Source organism: Choristoneura fumiferana, chromosome 12 (assembly GCF_025370935.1).
Source record: "Choristoneura fumiferana chromosome 12, NRCan_CFum_1, whole genome shotgun sequence".
Taxonomy (NCBI): domain Eukaryota; kingdom Metazoa; phylum Arthropoda; class Insecta; order Lepidoptera; family Tortricidae; genus Choristoneura; species Choristoneura fumiferana.
Window position 1 is genome coordinate 14,615,997 of NC_133483.1, and position 18,755 is coordinate 14,634,751.

The 18,755-nt window shown below is 37.4% G+C and overlaps 3 protein-coding genes across 9 annotated transcripts in view; 1 reads left to right on the forward strand and 2 right to left on the reverse strand.

The window, feature by feature from the left end:
* The window catches only part of LOC141433425 (very long chain fatty acid elongase AAEL008004-like), a 38,616-nt gene extending 29,559 nt beyond the window's left edge, over positions 1-9,057 (forward strand). For 3 of the 5 annotated variants that reach the window (XM_074095459.1, XM_074095460.1, XM_074095461.1), the window contains 5 exons: positions 6-89; positions 1,760-1,816; positions 2,438-2,680; positions 5,496-5,651; positions 7,895-9,057. In XM_074095459.1, coding sequence (XP_073951560.1) covers positions 6-89; positions 1,760-1,816; positions 2,438-2,680; positions 5,496-5,651; positions 7,895-8,044 — 690 coding nt within the window. In that variant the 3' untranslated portion in view covers positions 8,045-9,057. The remainder of the gene's footprint in view (positions 1-5; positions 90-1,759; positions 1,817-2,437; positions 2,681-5,495; positions 5,652-7,894) is intronic. The other 2 variants (XM_074095462.1, XM_074095463.1) reach the window with 1 other exon arrangement.
* Positions 9,058-9,192: 135 nt separating this feature from the next.
* Positions 9,193-11,789, reverse strand: LOC141433428 (formylglycine-generating enzyme). Its single transcript, XM_074095466.1, has 2 exons — positions 11,024-11,789; positions 9,193-10,627 (listed from the first exon to the last, which is right to left on the reverse strand). The coding sequence occupies exons 1-2, from the start codon at positions 11,562-11,564 to the stop codon at positions 10,431-10,433; spliced, it is 738 nt and encodes a 245-aa protein (XP_073951567.1). The 5' UTR covers positions 11,565-11,789; the 3' UTR covers positions 9,193-10,430.
* A 1,616-nt stretch (positions 11,790-13,405) lies between these two features.
* On the reverse strand, positions 13,406-16,959 carry LOC141433801 (traB domain-containing protein-like). 3 transcript variants are annotated; one of them, XR_012451956.1, is made up of 9 exons: positions 16,690-16,956; positions 16,451-16,599; positions 16,248-16,372; positions 16,032-16,158; positions 15,709-15,854; positions 14,543-14,700; positions 14,356-14,464; positions 13,903-13,999; positions 13,406-13,548 (listed from the first exon to the last, which is right to left on the reverse strand). XR_012451956.1 is itself a non-coding variant. In XM_074095903.1 (8 exons), the coding sequence occupies exons 1-8, from the start codon at positions 16,775-16,777 to the stop codon at positions 13,446-13,448; spliced, it is 1,002 nt and encodes a 333-aa protein (XP_073952004.1). In that variant the 5' UTR covers positions 16,778-16,959; the 3' UTR covers positions 13,406-13,445. The 3 variants fall into 3 exon arrangements, 2 of the variants coding, with proteins under 2 accessions (XP_073952004.1, XP_073952003.1); XM_074095903.1 differs by lacking the exon at positions 13,903-13,999 and having other exon boundaries at positions 14,356-14,461; positions 16,690-16,959; XM_074095902.1 differs by lacking the exon at positions 13,903-13,999 and having other exon boundaries at positions 16,690-16,957.
* Between the last annotated feature and the right edge of the window lie 1,796 nt (positions 16,960-18,755).

Here is an 18,755-nt window from a genome sequence, read left to right on the forward strand (position 1 = left end):
TTCAGATCGCAGTCTCGGGATGGTTCACAGGCAGGTATAGCTATCAATGTCAGCCGGTCGACTACTCCAATCATCCACAAACAATGAGGGTGATTTACCAATTCAAAAATTAATAGTCTCCTATCAAAATATTTCCTTTCTTACACATGATAGTTGAAAAGTATAACATAGTCAAGTGAAACCTGGATAAGTTAGAAATCGCTGTAGCTGGTACTCATGCTGAGTTCTCAATAATTTGCACACTTATACCTCTAACTTGGACTACAATACATTTTCATTTTTGTTTATTAATTCTTCGTCTGCTAAAGGCGTAGTGTATTGACTAAGTGACCAAGACAGGTAGGAATATATCTACCAATCCAAAATATATAAATAACTATTATTTATACTTAAAAAATTGTTTTCTTGAAATCACATCAACAGGAGAAGGCGCCCTGGGAATTTATTTCATTTAATTAAAGTCTCTTTGTCTCTCTGACTACAGTTAGTTGGTGAATGTAACATGGGCCCTTAAAATCCACGTAACAAATATGTTTATATGTATTTTGTTAATTTTCTTTTGTACAATAAAGAGTTTACATACATACATCCTTATGATATAATACTTAAGAATTTTCGTTTATCTTATTATCTATCTTCGTCTAATTATTATTTATTGCAATAAATACAATATTAAATTTAATAATCGTACCTTTGTAACATAAATTCTTGAATGTTTTAATGGAGCCCTATGCAAAAGAGGCAGGTATTTATTTTATACCTGGTTATAAGCGAGACAAACTTGTTAGTTATCCAGGTTTCTCTGTACCTACCTACCTATCTCCTTTAACTTTTAGATACTTACCTTCTATTATTGCTTCCACATCTAGACATCTTTTCAATCTTCAACTCCATAACATTATTTTTCAAGCATTTCAAAACAACTATGAACAGTTGGTTTCTCTCAGCGTACATTTTAAACCCTCTTTCTAAATTTCTGCAACAAATAAAAAATGTAAAATGTAGTTTTTTCTAAGTTTTTTACTTGGGATTATTGCACGCGGGTTATGTAGGTACGTAGGAGGAATGCTTATTAAGGAATTGTAAATCAACATGGTTTCTGTCTTGAGTTCACTAAAAAATAGAACCATTGCTTCACCGCTGGTCTCAGTCCTTGCAAGGCAACCGCCACCTGCACCGCACGCCCACGGGTAACACGGGCAGAAACTCTACCAAGTTATTTCCGCGCAAAATACACCGCAGTTTCATATTTAAATCTTATTTAATTGGCATTCCTTCTCGGCGGATTAGGGGGAATAACATTACTCGTCGAAATTTCAAACCTCCACTTTTCTTTCTATTAAACCTAGACTAGACATTTCAATGAGTTCTGCATTTTCAAAGCATGAAAACCCCCAGCAATCCGCCTCTTCTTTCTAAAACTCAAAAGTCTTGTTAAATCTGCTTATAAATTCATTTACTGACAGATTTAGAAGAGATTTAGCAGACACCTTACTAGTTTTTATCTCACTTGCACAAATGCACGTATTACTGCACGCACACTGCACTGCACGCACTTCTTCATTAAAATGCTAAGATCTTCTTTCCTGGTTGGTTAAGACTATCTTATCTCTTGAGTAGTTAATCTTTTCGTAATTTGTTTACCTGAATTACTATTAATTCCTCTAAAGTTTACTAATTTACACTTTTTGCCTATCTGTTGATAATTTTTTACTGAGACGATATTACGAGTATTTTACTGTGACCCGCAATTTTCCAGATGGTACACGCTTGCTGGTGGTACTACTTCTCGAAATTCACAGAATTCTTTGATACGGTAAGTTCATTCTCAATCAGTAATCAGTAACTTTATTTGCTAGAACATAGGTAGGTATAATAGTGGATGGTGGTATTTTACATTTTGGTCGCTATGTCTTACCCGCAAATGCAGGTGTACAAATATTTATCTATTTATCCTAAGTAATTTTACTATCCCAATACTACTTATTCGCACTAATACGGGAAGCAGTGCCGGTTTTAGCACTTCCAGCGCCCTGGGCGAGATTTCCACGGCGCCCCCAACTTATTAGGCTTCAAGCGCCCCTTTAAGTCCGGCGCCCTGGGCGGTCGCCCCACCGCCGCCCTACTCTAACGCCGCTACTGACGGGAAGCATGTCGACACAATTTCAGCAAAAGAAAGATTAGTTGACAGGCTACGTTTGATCAAACCTACCTCTGAAACTTAATCGATGCCGATGTTAATAAAATTGCAAACTTCACGAAAACATTCCTTCGCAGTATTTTCTCGTATTTGAAATAGCGTTCTACTTAACGCTTTATATTGCGTGAGTTTTTTTCGATTGAATTTCGATCTAATTACATCTCCTATAATATGTATGTTTACATCTGACTCGTCTTTAATCATTATTTATTGAGCTATAATTAATAATGTTCTCAGATCTTCTTCGTGATGCGTAAGAAGTACGACCACGTGTCGACGCTTCACGTGATCCACCACGGAGTGATGCCGATGTCTGTGTGGTTCGGAGTGAAGTTCACGCCGGGCGGGCACTCCACGTTCTTCGGTCTGCTCAACACTTTCGTGCACATCATAATGTACTCTTACTACATGCTCGCGGCCATGGGACCCTCGCTGAGGAGGTACCTGTGGTGGAAGAAGTATCTCACTGCGCTGCAAATGGTAAGTTACTACTACCCATACCATAAAAGTACTATACTAGTATGGTCACGAGCATTAATTTGGGACATTTCGTCAAAAAATCCTTTGAATTGTCAAGTGTACAGATTTTCGATATTAAGTGGGTCCCAAATTAACGCTCGTGACTGTACCTACCCATAGTAGGCACAAGCCACAATACAAGTAACAGGCAGTAGACCGACTCGGCCGTATTCTTGAAATTTATACCTACGGCTGCGCGGAGCGCTAGGGTTGGCAACTACAAAAAGTAAAACAGACGTGTGTAGATTCAAATCAGTCTACCCGTTTAAGAGCTACGGTGCCACAGACAGACAAACAGAGACACACACACACACACACACACACAACATTTTTTATTGTACCATTTTGTCGGCGCATACCTAGTTTACATATACAGTCCCTGAGCAAAGCCGCGGACGGACAAACAGACAGACAGACATGGCGAAACTATAAGGGTTCCGTTTTTGCCATTTTGGCTACGGAACCCTAAAACCGCATCCAAATCGGTCCATCCGTTTAAGAGCTACGGTGCCACAGACAGACACACAGCCAGACACACACACACCGTTTAAGAGCTACGGTGCCACAGGCAGACACACACATAGTGGTCAAACTTATAATACCCCTCTTTTTGCGTCGGAGGTTAAAAACAGAGACAGCATCACATTTATCCGTCAGTTAAAATTAATCAATGGGTGGTGAAACAGCCCCTAAGTCTATTTGTTTAGGTAGGTACAGTCAAGGGCATAAATATCTATACAGCAATAGCGTTACATTTCTGTATACATCGACCTTATAGATAGTGACATAAAGATGTGATATTTTTGACGTCTTGGTAACGTACCTAACCTACATATATTTATGCCCTTGTCTGTACTTGACAAAATGTAAACAAAAAGAATTTTAACTAAACACGTTTTTAAAAATGTGAATTAGTATTAGTTCAAATTCATAAATTCGTTCGGATTTATATTTTGATAGAATATTTAATTTGTAAATAGCAATTCGCATATTTTTTTCAATGTATTTTTCTATAAATAGACACGTCACTATGGTTTACATTTTGTTGAGTAGGTACCCAGAGAAATTTTAATAATAAAGTACCTAATAGGTATTAATTTTACCTTTCAGCATCAGCAGGAAGTTGAAAAAATGACAATGTTGATTTTATCAGCGTTGAATTTAGGCACCCGTAAACACTGCAGTACACACGTTCTCGTGACGCCGCCATTATTAAATAAAATATTTACTTAGTAAAAAATTAAAACTGTTCTTTTTAAAAAATATAGCAATATCAGTGTCCATTAGATAGACTCCATCGAATACGATAGAAAAGTATTATTTTTTTAAATGACGCAATCTGTGAAACGGAACAGAGTAGTGACGTGACACAAAATTATCGGCAATTGCCGCGGTTCATTATTCAATAACAATGAACACTAAGATTTTAAAATTTTAAACACTTGCAAGATTTTGTAAACGCGGCTATTTGGAACACGGCCGCAGCCATCTTATGCCTCTTGTGGCCAGTGCTTGTCTGTCAGTATCACTGTCAGTACGAGTGCGTCTGCCTTATTGTATACGAGTTGAGTTCCGTTGCATTTTCTTTGCATTGTATTTTGTTATTGTTAATTTCTGTTATTATTGTTGTTGACTTTTGTTACTGTTTCTCATTAAGTTTGTTATTTTTTGGAAAAATGCCGAAACTGTCTATAAAAAGGCTGTTTTAAACTCGCAGAGTCGGGAGTTTGTAATTCGTTTGAGGGTTTATTTCGAGCGAGAACGAGAAAACAGTGGCCCGGTGGGCAGAAAACTGGAAAAATATTATTTTTTTAAATATAATGCAACTTCTTTAAAAATAGGCAAAATAATATGCAACACTCTTAAAAAAACTAATAATAATAATCTTATAAATCGATATCTCTAAAACTGTCAAATTCGAAACCTCACAGAACTCATCACAAAAATATAATTGTATATTTATTTGTTTTTTTTTTTTTGCTATAAAACAAGAGATTTACTTGTAATATTAATTTCCTGATATAAATACAGCTAATCGTTGAAACTATCTACACATAAGATATAGGGCAGAAGTACCATTAGTGGCCACTGTACCGATATGGCCATTTAGGGGCTGTTTCACCACCCATTGATTTGTCTTAACTGACGGTTAAACGTGATGGATGTCGTCTCTATTTGATTTGTTCGAATAGACAAAGACGGCATCGCATTTAACCGTCAGTTAAGACTAATCAATGGGTGGTGAAACAGCCCCTTATTGTTTAAATGTACGTTTGAAATAAATTGATAGTAATAAATCATTATAAACTTTATTGGTTTCAGTATAAACTTTTGAAAACTCACTAAACATATTATTTTAATACTATAACTTTTTATATATGACATATGAATGCAAATGTCAACTGCCCAAAAACGGGCTTAAGGTCGCCAAAACCGGTACTTCTGCCCTACCTACTGAGCGGCAAAAAATCTGGTCCTCACATGTATGCAGTAATAGGCAATTTTGTATGTAGAATGGGCCAAATTTATGCCGCTGAGTATATTTATGTTGGAACTTCTCTGTCGCATTAGGTCAAGCCTGTAATAAATAATAGATGTAAGTGTGTGCAAATAAATAAACCAAGACAGACCAAAATATTGGGACTCTGAACTTGATATTCTGCACAGGGTTTCCTATTGTCATGTCGATAAGCACTAAGGACAGGTTCTACGAAATCGTCAACGTATAGGAGATATTTAAATAAACGAAGTATTTGAAGTTATTTATTGTCTCCAGGTGCAGTTTATAGGCATCATGCTGCACGCGTTCCAGCTTCTGTTCATCGAGTGCGACTACCCGCGAGCCTTCGTCTGGTGGATCGGCATGCACGCCGTCATGTTCTTCTTCCTCTTCAAAGACTTCTACAACCAGTCTTACAACAAGAAGCCTAAGGTTGGTAACCATGTGTCAACGCAGTACTTGGAAGTTTACGAATCATCATATCAGCCGAAAAACATGTACTGCTGGATAAAAGCCTGTTTCAAAAAGTTCCACAATTATCGGTTCTGCGCTGCCCATACCCTACTATTTTACAAGATCGTCGGTCCATCTTGTTGGGGGGGCATTCCCAAGATACGTTGTTTCGGTTCGCGGTCGCCACTAGAACCTTACCCCATCAGTTCTACGAGCAGTATGCCCTACCCATTGCCACTTAGTCCGAACTACGAGGGCTGCACTGAATGTTTCAGGAATCCAAAACTTAGAAACTTAATTTTGGCAAATATTATACCTTTTTATGATCTCTAAAGTTTCAGTATCTTAACACACTGGCCACATAGAAAAAAAAGTAATGGTTCGGTTTCAATTGTTTTTTGAAGTCGTCGAGTCGGTGATGAAAATGGAATTGTCCCGTGAAAACTTAAGAGCTATGATTTATTACGACTTTAAAAGTTAACACAAAAACAATGTGGAGACCGGATGATTGCTGCTTTTAGTAATGAAGCACCTTCAAAGACTACAATATACAGGTGGTATTCATTTTTTAAACGCGACCGTGTATAACTCACGGACGACGTGCTTGAAGGACAGCCAAAATCGGCCGTCACTCAAGAAAACATCGATGCTGTGCGTCAAATGATAAAAGATGACCGGCATGTGGTGACCTACCGGGAAATTCAAGAGTGCTTGAGTATTGGAATGAGTCAGATACCAAATCATTTTACGGGAAGAATTGGGCGTGCGATAGTTGTTTTCCCGTTGGATCCGTCATTTATTATCTGACGAGCAAAAAGCGACTCTGGTCAATTGGTGCCGCAAAACTTTGAATAAATTCAACGGAGGAGGCTCAAATGCAATTTTTAGTGTCGTATCCGGTGACGAGTCGTGGATATATGCATATAAGCCTGAATCTAAAAACCAGTCTCGAGTATGGGTCTACGAAGATGAGCTCAAGCCGACAAAAGTTATTCGCTCTCGCAGCACGGCCAAGAAGATGGTGGTCACGTTTGTCTCCAAATCGAGTCATGTAGGTACTATTCCTCTCGAAGATCGTAGAACGGTCAATGCCGATTGGTACACAACTATTTGTTTGCCGAGTATCTTTGATGAACTCCGAAAAAATAACCCTTATCGCCGCATCATCCTTCACCACGACAATGCCAGCTCCCACACCGCTCGGAAAACAACAGAGTAACTGAACGGTGAAAACGTCGAACTCCTGGACCATCCTCCATACAGCCCCGACTTAAAACCCAACGACTTTTTCACATTCCCCAAAATCAAGGATAAGTTGCGTGGTCAGCGGTTTCAGACGCCGGAAGAAGCAGTGGAGGCCTTTAAAAAGACCATTTTATCGACCCCTACTTCAGCGTTCAATGTGCTTTAAAGACTGGTTTGAACGCATGGAAAAGTGCATAAAATATAAGGGCGAATACTTTGAGAAACAATAAAAATACTTTTATCCAATTTAACTGCATATTTTTATCTATTCCCGAAACTTTCAGTGTGACCCTCGTATGTCAGTGGCTTTGGTTCTCCTGCAGATCTCTTAATTTCTGACAAAAGATAATCTGTGATCTCCGAATAATTAATTAACTACAAAGATTTTCCTGTTCTGAAGAGGTAAAAAACACGCTTGCGTTCATTATGCCCTTGTCAGTACAAAATCATTAAGTACCTATGTGCGTTTTTACATAAGTAAACTTGATAGGTGCAGTCGAATGCAAAAATATATATACAGCCATAGCGTCAAAATATGTATAAATCGACGTAGTTTAGTAGCATAAAGGTGTATAGATATTATGGACGTGTTGGTAACGTATTATATTTATGACCTTGACCGTACCTATAATTAAAAACTCCCATTTGTCATGTAACAGTTCTGGTTGAGCTACTTTTGAGCTTAATTGTACATAAGTTACAAGTGAGCCTAATAAAGCGTGCTAAAAAGTGACTCGTTGCATATCAGCTAATCTTGATCCAATGATTGTTCTGACTGAATTTTCACTGAGTCAAGTACTAGGTTGACCAACTATGTGTAGGTAATCGACCATAAACAAGCGTTATCAGTTTTGATAAATATCCTTTGCGCATTTCCGTGCCTCTAAACTCTCTCGTCTAGTCTTTTCAATGTAATTTGAATACTGTTTTTTTCATTTAGTGTATACAACGCTATAAAATGATAATCCAACTTGCAGGTGCGCGCAGCGTCGCCCAAGCCGGAGATAACAGAAATACCAGAGGTGCCGTACAAGAATGGGGCGCCGCTCAAGAACGGGTTCAGCAACGGACACGTCGTCGGCGCGCCGGCGCTGCGCGCGCGTACCGTGCTACCGGCCGGGAACTGACCGCGCCGCCGCCCGCGGTGATGCCTCGCCGCCGCCGGCCGCCCCGGCCGCTCCGGCCGCCCCAGCCGCCCCGACCACCCGAGCCTGCCCGACCTGCCCTAGCTTAACGAACCGGTGACGTGTGCGCCCTGCAGTTTTGTGTTCGATGTGATTTAATTCTAGTGTACAAACATTTAGGCGGTATAAACGGTGTATATTATTATTTTGTAAAAAGTTGTAGCTGGATTTGTGATCGCATAGCGTTTTCTACCTTTATTAGATAGTGGTGTGGTTTATAGAAGAGGACCTCGGAGATATAATTTCGGCGGTTGTACTACGCGACCGCTTTCGTTTACGAAACGCTTGGTGCTTGCAAAAGATCTGTAACGTTTCGTTATATGAAATCGAGTACCTTGCCTACATTAATTTTAAAGCAATCTTAGGAGCAGAAGCAAAAGTGGTCATTTCATTACGTAATTGCAATTAATTAAAATGATGAAACGAGACATACCTACCTGCATAGATAAATTTATAGTTAATTTTTTATAATAATGTTTCTGCTATTGTTCAAATAATATAATTGCAATATAATTTAAATTCTACATTATGCATATTTTTACCTTGATTTTATATAATTTTGAGTAAAATAAAATTGAATGATGTAGCTTCGACATTCAGCTCAGATTTAGTTAATAATATCGTTAAAGTGGTTGTGTTGGTTATTTATTATATTGTTTAATTTATCAATCATATATTTAGGTTTACCAAAATTATCTGTAAATAAAATCAAATTAGTAACGGGTTTTATAGTTGTAGTTATCAAAGTTCTTCCTTTACTGAGTTCTTAGTCTTCCATTGTTTTGTACTTACTCTTAAAATAACCAGGTGTTTTTCGGTACTTTTCGCAATCCTTGTTTTTATCAGGAAAACTGGAAGCCACTTTTAAAATGCTGAATCCTTTTTCAAATCATGTTTCACCTTTTATTCTTTTTATACAAAGACATTGCAAATAAATAATAAGTTAATTTAATGTTTTCCTTTCTTTTATTGTAACATCACCATTATAGTCAGCTGCACAAAAATTAATCCCCCTCCCCCATGCGAGCATAACGCACTAGGTCGTACTCCCCTGACCTCGACGCTAAATGAGCATAATTCATAAATGGAGTATGTATCATATACAGTACCAGATTAGCCCGTAAGGAAATTAAGCAATTGCTTAAAATAGTTTTAAGGCACTGTATGTATACATACTCTAGACATGGGAATGTATTGCCCAGCAGTGTGGCACATAATATATTTTTAATTCTCAGTTTCTTGTTCCTCACAAGACTTTAGTTGTCCATGCTTACCTATTAACAACCTTCCATATTACTTTTTCAAACCCCTTATGTTGGAAACAGTGCTCGACTGACGGTCAGCGTAGCTATTAGACGGAGAGCGGACTGCAAAATTTCGTACCTACTTGATACCGCGATGAAATGCACAATGGTTTACCATAAAACTGATGAAGAGTCCGAATTTGATAGTCTGCCGCGGCGAACTTGCCGAAAGAACCAAAAAAATAGTAACTTCCGGTGCGAAAAAAGGTGCGTTATTTAACTCATCATTTGCATTTCATCGCGGTATCAAGTAGGTACGAAATTTTGCAGACCACTCTCCGTCTATATATCTATGCAAGTCTATAAATGCGCACAGCTACGCTGAGTGCACGCGCGTGATTTGGTGCGGCTCTTCGGTCGCGCGGCGTCAGTCGGCATAGGCGTCGACCGACGAGCTATTAGATTGTATGGATGCGTTCAGTGCTGACAGAGCGACCAACCTGTAGACGCGTCGCAGTTCACCGTCAGCGTAGCACTGAATGAATTTTCGCAACCGACGGTCAGGACGTACCGTCGGTCGAGCACTGTTTCCAGCCTTATAAATTGAATTTTTAAAAAAAATATGTTTTTTTTTTATTCGACTGTATGGAAAACGAGCATGTGGGTCTCCTGATGGTAAGAGATCACCACCGCCCATAAACATCTGCAACACCAGTGTTTTGATTAAGTAGATTGTTAGTAGCCATATTAGTAATTTTAAACCCTTCATTTCAAAACTGATGATTTTGACTGTAGTAACCCCACAAAGTTTTTTTTGACTTCAATAACCTAACCTAACCAACAAAAAGTCGGAAAACCCCCGACTTTGTCAATTCAAACTTCAATATCTAAAAAACGGCTAAGCCGATTTTGATAAAACATGTCTAAGAACCATTGCTAGAAAACCTGATTTCAAATATAAAAAAACCGCATTCCAATCATTCCACCCATTTAAGATCTACGATGCCACAGACACGCGGTCATAGCGGTCAAACCTAAAACACGCCTCTTTTTGCGTTGGGGGTTAAAAAGTTATTTGTCCATAATCATTTATGTATAAATGCATCATACATATGCTTCCGGTCAGGGAACAACTTGTCACCCCATGGGTACTTCGTCCTATGTTTGCCTCCACGACAGGCTGCCTCCCACTCAGGTTCTGTCGGCAGCCGAGCGTCGCGCCATTTGCAATAAGCACGAGCATCCCTCCAGGACACATGGATTACAGGATGATCCATGGAATCTTAAATAAAATAGATAAAAAAGTTTAGAATTTATATCCAGACACAAAACAAAGAAGTTGTTTGCTATATTTGAAAGAATTAAGATACTTTTCCACCATTAATTAACTCTTAGACACATGTTTTTTTTAATCCATCATTAAAACTTTAAATAAAAAATCAAATTTTGCCAAACAAAACAGTAAATATTAAAAATATTAAAATTTATAGTTATTTATACAATAATCCAATAATATTAACAGTTTATGCAAATTTAGTCATGCCATGTAGCACATGGTATTTGCACGCACAAGTCACAGAAAACTTTACTTAGGTATATTTAACATATTTTAACATACATTCAAGTAAGTTTCATACTAAGTTGGCTTATCAACAAGTAGGTATATATTATTAGATACCTGATATATTTGAATCTCTTCCATAAGGATGTCTCCAGTTAGCTCCATCCACTTTATACCACCAAGGAGCCTGGACTACTCTGAAGTCCTTCAATTCTTCTCTATATGTAGCATTTAAAAACAGTGTAAATACAAAACTATCCCCAAAAGTTTCAGCTTCAGTCTTATAATTTGTAGATGAAACGAATTTCATAAAATCTCTGTTAGATACTTCAAATCTGTCTATGAGAAAAGTTTCTAATTTAACTGTTCTTAGGGGACCCTCACTATCAGTTTCGATCATGATGTCATCAGTCCCAAGTTGGTAGTCTCCCGCGGGTACTGTGACCATATCTACGGTGATACCTTCCGCAGCACCTGACGCTAAAGTATTGCTTTTGTCAAATGGGCATTGATCAGCTTCTGTCTGTTGAACTCCTTCTAAATATTTACTTTGAATGCCCTTGGCATGTTCACGATCAACGCTACAGCCACATCCGCCATCATCATTGTATACATATTCAAAACTTATTATGCAAATAAGTAAAATTTTAACAACCATTGCTGCAGACGTAGAATTCAATTTGTAAACAAAACATTAAACACGACCGTGGCTACTCGAGTAGTTAACTAAATGTCTGAGCGGCAGTAATCCTGCTCCTTAGGATATAATGAAGAAGGTACCTTTAAAAAGATACCGCTGCATTTAGGAACATGTATTCAGAATGCGACCGCCGAATAAAACAATAATTATTGTAACTTCGTATGAACGAACAGACAGATGACAGCAGTGACAGCTGTGATGACAGTTACGATAAAGCAGACATATTTGAGATACCTAAAAAACAATTGGTTTCATTTTATTTTGGTTATTTCATTTCTTTTTAGTTCTACCACAGAATAAGTAATAGTACAAGTACAGAAGGTTCTCTCTTTATGTTGACGAAAGCCGCCATTTTATATACCTGCCTACCTCATTTTTATTAGAAAAATCACAGCGCACCACCAAGCAACATTGAACTCTAGTGCTGCGCGCGTAGGTCGTTATTATTCAGCACCAACGTTTTGGTTTAGGATAGGGTTGTAAATCAATAAAAAAATAATACTCACATATAACTTAACAAGCAACGGTGTGTGTGAAGTTCCCAATCCACACTGGGCCCGCATGGGAACTACTGCCCAAGCCCTCTCATTCCGAGAGGAGGCCTGTGCCCTGCAGTGGGACGTATATAGGCTGGGATGATTGATTGATAACTTAAAGAGTGAATTCGGACAAATACTTTTTTTAGCATTTTTAAATTGACGCGCCTACGATCTCCAACGGTCACAAAATGAGGGCTATCGCGTATGAATTCGCCGCTAGAGGCGCTAGTGTAGAGTGAGGTCTCGGAAATGTCAAATCTCATAGTTTTTGGGCGAGCTACGCGGATTTATTTACAATTAGAATAATTTTGTGAATATTTTGCATTACCTGAAAATAATTATGGCAATAATGCGTTACGGGGCAGTGAATGTCTGTGTTTTGAGACAGTTTTGTCATTCGGAAACTTTTGTCCTCCCTTTTTTTCCGAACAAAACGGGTCTACGCAACACTGTGGTTGCTCAATATTTTTATGGTACGGTTTTAATGTGTATTAAATATGATTTTAATCTAATTTTTGTTTTCACGCCCGTAATAACCGACTTTGAAAGCCAAACTTAAAAACCTCACGCAACAGTGGCGCCATCTAGAATGACAAAAAACGATAGCCTTTATTGATAATTGTACATGGTTGCGTGACGAATGCGTCGTCGGCTGCCTCAAAGGTTTTGTACATCCGCAGTGGGCGTGCAGTGGGCATTGGCTATGTATTCTTATTACCTATGTGTTCTTTTGTCGCACTCGCACTTAATATGGTTTCGAATAGAATTGGGTTAGTTAGTGTAATGTTATGTACAGAATAGAAAATTGTAAATATTTTAGTGTTGCAATTAATGAAATTTTCATGAATTTCCTAAAAAGTTTAATTCATGTTCAGATAACATTATGTAGTTTCCATACTGTTTAGTGTGGCTATACATATACTGTTTCAGGGCTCAAACTGTACAATTCAAATATATACCTACTCCTCATCCCAAAAATCGAAACACCACGCTATTTCATGATAGATATTCTAATATCCTCACGAAAATCACACAGCTACACGAAGCGTTACGCGGCGCGACTAGTTCGAGCGAAACTGCGAGAGTGCATGCCGGGCGGTGCTCATACATAGCCCTAGTGAGTTAACCCACGCCGGCGTGGGGTGTTTTGATACTTACAGAATCGCACCTACTTATATCGCGGAGTGCGCCGCGCCTGGTATCTAGCTAAGAACTTTAAATGTTATCCTTTAAAGTTTAAAACTAATAAATAAAATCAGGTTTAGAGTTTAGGTAGGTACATTTATTATCTGAAGCTCACTTAACCAAAAAATAGCCTATAGAAAAAAGAAAAAACTAGAAAATAAAATGTTAATTTAAGACCTTTCCTTATCAATACGGTGTAATACGGCTTTGGAGGTACACTGGAAAAAAAGTGATTAATTAACTGGGTATGTAACTACATTTGTTTCCCAAGTGTACTAACTAATGGCCACTTGCTAAAAAAATATCGATTTAGTGTTAAGCTCAGTTTAGTAGCTTCGATATGTATGAAACCGTCAATCTTAAACCAAGTTTTAACAACTATTTATGTTCTTGGCCCACATGGTTGGAACAATTGCCACAACTAGTATTTTTTTGGGGTGAGATCTAGATTACTAAGAAAGTGATGCAAAGAGCGAGCGAAAAGGTGAGTCGTGGCTTAGTCGTAAAAAAAATATTAATAAATTACTATAGGTAAATATACACTGAAAACTCCAAAGAACTATAAATCTCACCTTGCTGAAATTATTTTGGTGACTGATTGGGTTTAGGAGACTCGATAATACTTATTTGGTAGAAAATTAGTGGTTTGCCATAGTAAATAGTTATGCGCTGAAAATAAGAAAACAAAATATTAAAATCACAGTCGTACAATTTTTTTAAATTAAAACTGCGTAGGAACAGATCTTAAATTAAACATTACTGCAATTTCCGGCTTTAAAACCAATTTTAAGTGAGACTTTAACTAAAGCAAACCATCGTACGACTGTGATTTAAGACGAAATTACACTATTTACGATGGCGAACTACGTAATAATTCATAACCAAATACAGTATAGAAATTAGTACCTACCTACTACCAGTCTGTTAAGAATTCGCGCCTGCGCGTGCGTACCTACTTATTGTGCGTAAGCGTATGTTGAACTATACGCGTTAAATAAATAAACAAGTAAATTTATGCAACTTACAAAAGAAGAGGTACGATATCCTCTTGTTTCATTTTGCCGTAATATTTCATAATGCCGTCTACATGGCCCATTCCGACGACTGCCAGCACTCGAGGATTTTTAGGTACTGCTTTAGAAGAAAAAATCAATTAATTCCATTTAAAAATTGTAGGTATAAATACTTACGTACAAAAAATATTACACTCACTATTACGAACACACTCCTGCAAGGAATAAGCAAGACATTTGTCACGTTCGTCGACAAACACATGAAATATCTTTTTAAACGCTGGCACGTCGCGCGTAATCTCATCGAATTGAGTTTGCACGAAGTCTTTATCTTTATATCTTTCTAGTTGATTTTTGCTGTGAAACAAATACTTATTAAATTACGAAAAACGTTAAGTGTTCCGAATAGAGGTATTAACAAAACCATTTGCTATTCCTTTCCTCTACACGTGTTAACTTCGATTATTCTGTCTGTTTCTAAACTATACAAGATATCGAAAAACTGGTTACTGACCCTGAAAGTGCTTCACGAGCTCTATCAAACGGTATCATTAATATGTTACAGAATAAACTGGATCTATCCGAAAATTCAATGTTTTCAGTTTCCATCATCGACATCTACCTATGTATAGTCTATACAGTATAGACTGCATGTTTCTTACATCAAAACGGTGCACAAAATTTGTTCACAGCGCGGTTTTGTGAACCTTTCACTGTAGTTTATTGACGTCCGTGACAGGGGTTGTGTCAAAGTAATGTTGATGATTGATGCGCCGCGCGTTTTGTTCCAAACAGCCAGCAAGGCTACTACGAAAATCGAAGTTCGTGTCGTGCGGTCCCTCTGACACTTATACTGTTTAATACGAGAGCGAGAGGGACCGCACGACACGAACTTCGAGTTTCGAGTTTCGTAGTAGCCCTGCTGTGTAGTGCCGTAAGGTACATAGATGTTAATGAGCTTCCATACATTTAGTACAGCCACATGGCAATGATCTCTTGATAGTACCATAGCAAGTAAAGCCTGAAACCAATGTTTTATAAATTATTTTAAATAAGAATGCAATTTAATAGTTTATTAACTATAAGAGTTTATTATTTCATTAATTTTTTAACACTTCTAATGTTGTTATCTAGTATCTGTGGCTGCACTTAATGTATGGAAGCGGGAAACATTGAATTTTCGGATAGATCCAGTTTATTCTGTAACCTATTGTTGATACAGTTTGATAGATCTCGTGAAGCACTTTCACGATCAATAACCAGTTTTTCGATATCTTGTATAGTTTAGAAATAATCGAGTGAGATCACTTATCGTTTCCCCCTGTAGCTAGATATATCTATCTAAATCATTACGAAATAACGTACTCTAATGGTTTTGATGATCCTGATTTACTGAGATGGAACATGACTTGGCCTAATTCATAAATGCTTAAAGATTGGAATGCTCTTGCTATTGTAACTTGGATGGGTCTGTCACCCAGGAACAGTTTGCAGCCGGGTATCTTTTTCATCTGGAACAGTGAAGGAATAATTATTAATTTAAATGCTGCTTTTAATTGCGCGTAAGTAATTTTGTTGTATAAACGTAGCTAATGTTTTAGCTTGCGTTACTATTGCCACTTAAAACACATTGAGTATATTACGATAAGTTTACTATTTCCAAAGTAGAATTAAATTTGTTTTCTTACCTCGTGGTATGCCCTACGGAATTCACCACCGGGTGCAACGCCTAACTCCTTAGCTATATCCGCGTAGGTTTTGAGAAGCATTGCATGCAACATGCCCGAGACAACATTCTGACCTTTCATGGCTTGTCTATGGCGAAACGTGACAGAGTATCAATATCAGCCACTAAGAAAAGCTAGAAAATATTTGATCCACAAAAATATATGACAATTACTCACTTCATTTTTTTAGAATCAAAAGCCTTAGCATCTTCTAAGAATTTTTTCTCATCCAGCTCCAACAACGAAACTCTTTGCCGACATAACTCCACTAAAATCCCGTTTGGATTCAACACCTTGACTATCTGCATTATAAAAACCATTAGATTACGAACGTGTAGGTATCAACATTATACTTGGCTATTATTAAAGCAAAAACCTACCTGAGACACATCTTCCACGGATTGCTTGCTGAAGTGGACAGTGCCGAGGAGAACAACTGTTGCTTTATCGTCATCTTGTAAAAGAGTTGCTGCAGATGGAAGCGATAACGAACTACCGGAGGAATGTCTTGAAAATATCGAACACGCGGCTGAAACCACGCCAGAATTTGAACGCAAAGTAGATATACTTATTATGAGAAGTGCTCAAACATTTCAAATGTACGTCAAAAGGAACTTACAATATCTATTCTGTCGAATTTGCTTGCACAGTACAGCAGTTTCCCTTAAATGCCACAACTGCCTGGTGATTGCCCATGTCCGAATCATCTCATAATTGGTTTACGTAATAAATCACATAAAATTTCAGCATATTACAAACAATTTATTACGAGTAGATGGAATGTTTCGCGACCAGAATTTATTGGGTTTCGTCCATTTTTGAATAATTTACCTACAACGTCATTTTGTTGTGCATGTCAGGGGTATATTTTGACGAGTCAAATGTCAAAATATTATATGCCAGTGCATTTCCAAGCATATTGAGCCTTCATGTGTTATACAGATACTATACCAGTAGGTACAGTCAAGTGCAAAGACACGGCCAAAGTTACAAAAATATGTATATCTAAACGACGTTATGCACTTAACTTTAAGGATGTATACCTACATATATTTGTAACTTTGGCCTTGTCGATATCCTTGCACTTGACTGTACATTGACTATCTCGACAAAATACAAATTTTTAATCGAAATCACCCAATAAAACCATTAATATCGCAAGTACATAAAGCCTATTTGCATTTGAAGTAAATATTTAGACCATGTATTAACCTAACCATACCTATTAGTCTAAGATACGTACGATATAAGAAATATATACACTCATTTTTATTTACTCGTGATAAGAAATTAATGCTAGATAATATACACTGCACATCGCAAATAGGTTGCCTTAATAATATTAAATAAAAAAAGCTGTAATTAAATTTATTGTATCTACTTCCTTCATCGGTTATTTAAAAAAATCGTACACTAGGTAGTTAAGAGAATATGCCCGACAAAATTGAAAAAGTAAGGCTTGCCTGCTTTCTCCCCTGCCCAACTCTGGGATTGCAAGGTGAGTAAATGTTATTTACAGTGTGGAAAAATAAATCGGGCCCTGGAGGGAAACTACCTTAAATCCTTAAGTTGGCTCGCTTTACTTAAAGGAGACATTCCTTTATTTTTAAAAAGAAACAAAACTGCATTCTAAGATTTTCGAAAACACGCTTGCCTCGCTCGGGACTCGAACCAACTAAAACTAAAAAAACAAACACTCGCTATTTTATTATACTAATCGATACGATTATTATTCAGGATAAAATTCCTCTGACAAACATTGGTCTTACTCTCGTTTGTCATACAAGATATCCATGAGTCGATGTTCGTAATTTTAGTACCGCCCGTGCGACATACAATGTTTTTCATCACACTTGCGAGTAAAATTTTATATTTGTAAAAGATAAACTAATATTTTTATCATGAAGCTAAAGGAAGCTGTTATTTTCTCTGACTCTCTTAGTGCTCTGCAGGCTCTTGAAAATACCCATTCTGTAGATCCGTCCATCATACCTGTAATCATTAAATTAAGACTAAATTCTTAGCAGTGTTTGTACTAAAGAATTTCTCTTTAGTTTTTCTTAATTAAGTCATTACGGCATCAAAGTAATGAGTTCTGACAAAATGCGAATGTTAGCAATTGAAATGGAAATATGTTCCCCTACAAAAACTATACTCATGACTTAATTAATCTTCCGCGAACATATCTCCAACATTCCTGGCAGAGTGTTGGTCACAAAGTTGTATCGTGAAAGGTAAAAGTTACAGCCGCATACAGCCCTCCATCCCTAATAAACCCTGGTTTTTTAAGTTTAAATTATGCAAAAGAAGTACTAGTGTTTTAATAAGAATGCGTTTAGGTCATGTCTGCACGCCGGAACACCTGGCGAAGATTAATATCATAGATAGCCCTGCTTGTGAATGTGGTTCGGAGGTAGGTGATCTGAATCACTTGATTTTATCTTGCCCACTTTATGACCGTGTTACTTTGTACATTAGTATTATATCACAAAGTATTCCATTACCAACATCCGTTCTCTGCCTTCTTTCATCAAATAATTCATGTATCTTTCCTCCATTGCGTCCTTTATTGTTTAAATGATATTAAAATATAATTATGCCAGCCCTTCATATAGATCCTGATCCTATATTTCCCTATCCAAATTCAAAATTCCGTAATATTTTTTATTAAATTCCGCTTCGTTT

Bases quoted from the DNA above. Each gene is read 5' to 3' on its own strand.
- LOC141433428 (XM_074095466.1), bottom strand. From the start codon at position 11,564: ATGGTTGTTAAAATTTTACTTATTTGCATAATAAGTTTTGAATATGTA. The intron at 10,628-11,023 runs GTATCTAATAAT...ATTTTATTTAAG, and splicing joins AAGAGATTCAAATATATCAG to ATTCCATGGATCATCCTGTA.
- LOC141433801 (XM_074095902.1), bottom strand. From the start codon at position 16,777: ATGATTCGGACATGGGCAATCACCAGGCAGTTGTGGCATTTAAGGGAA. The intron at 15,855-16,031 runs GTAAGAAAACAA...TCACTGTTCCAG, and splicing joins TCCGTAGGGCATACCACGAG to ATGAAAAAGATACCCGGCTG. The intron at 14,465-14,542 runs GTGAGTGTAATA...TTTCTTCTAAAG, and splicing joins GCAGGAGTGTGTTCGTAATA to CAGTACCTAAAAATCCTCGA.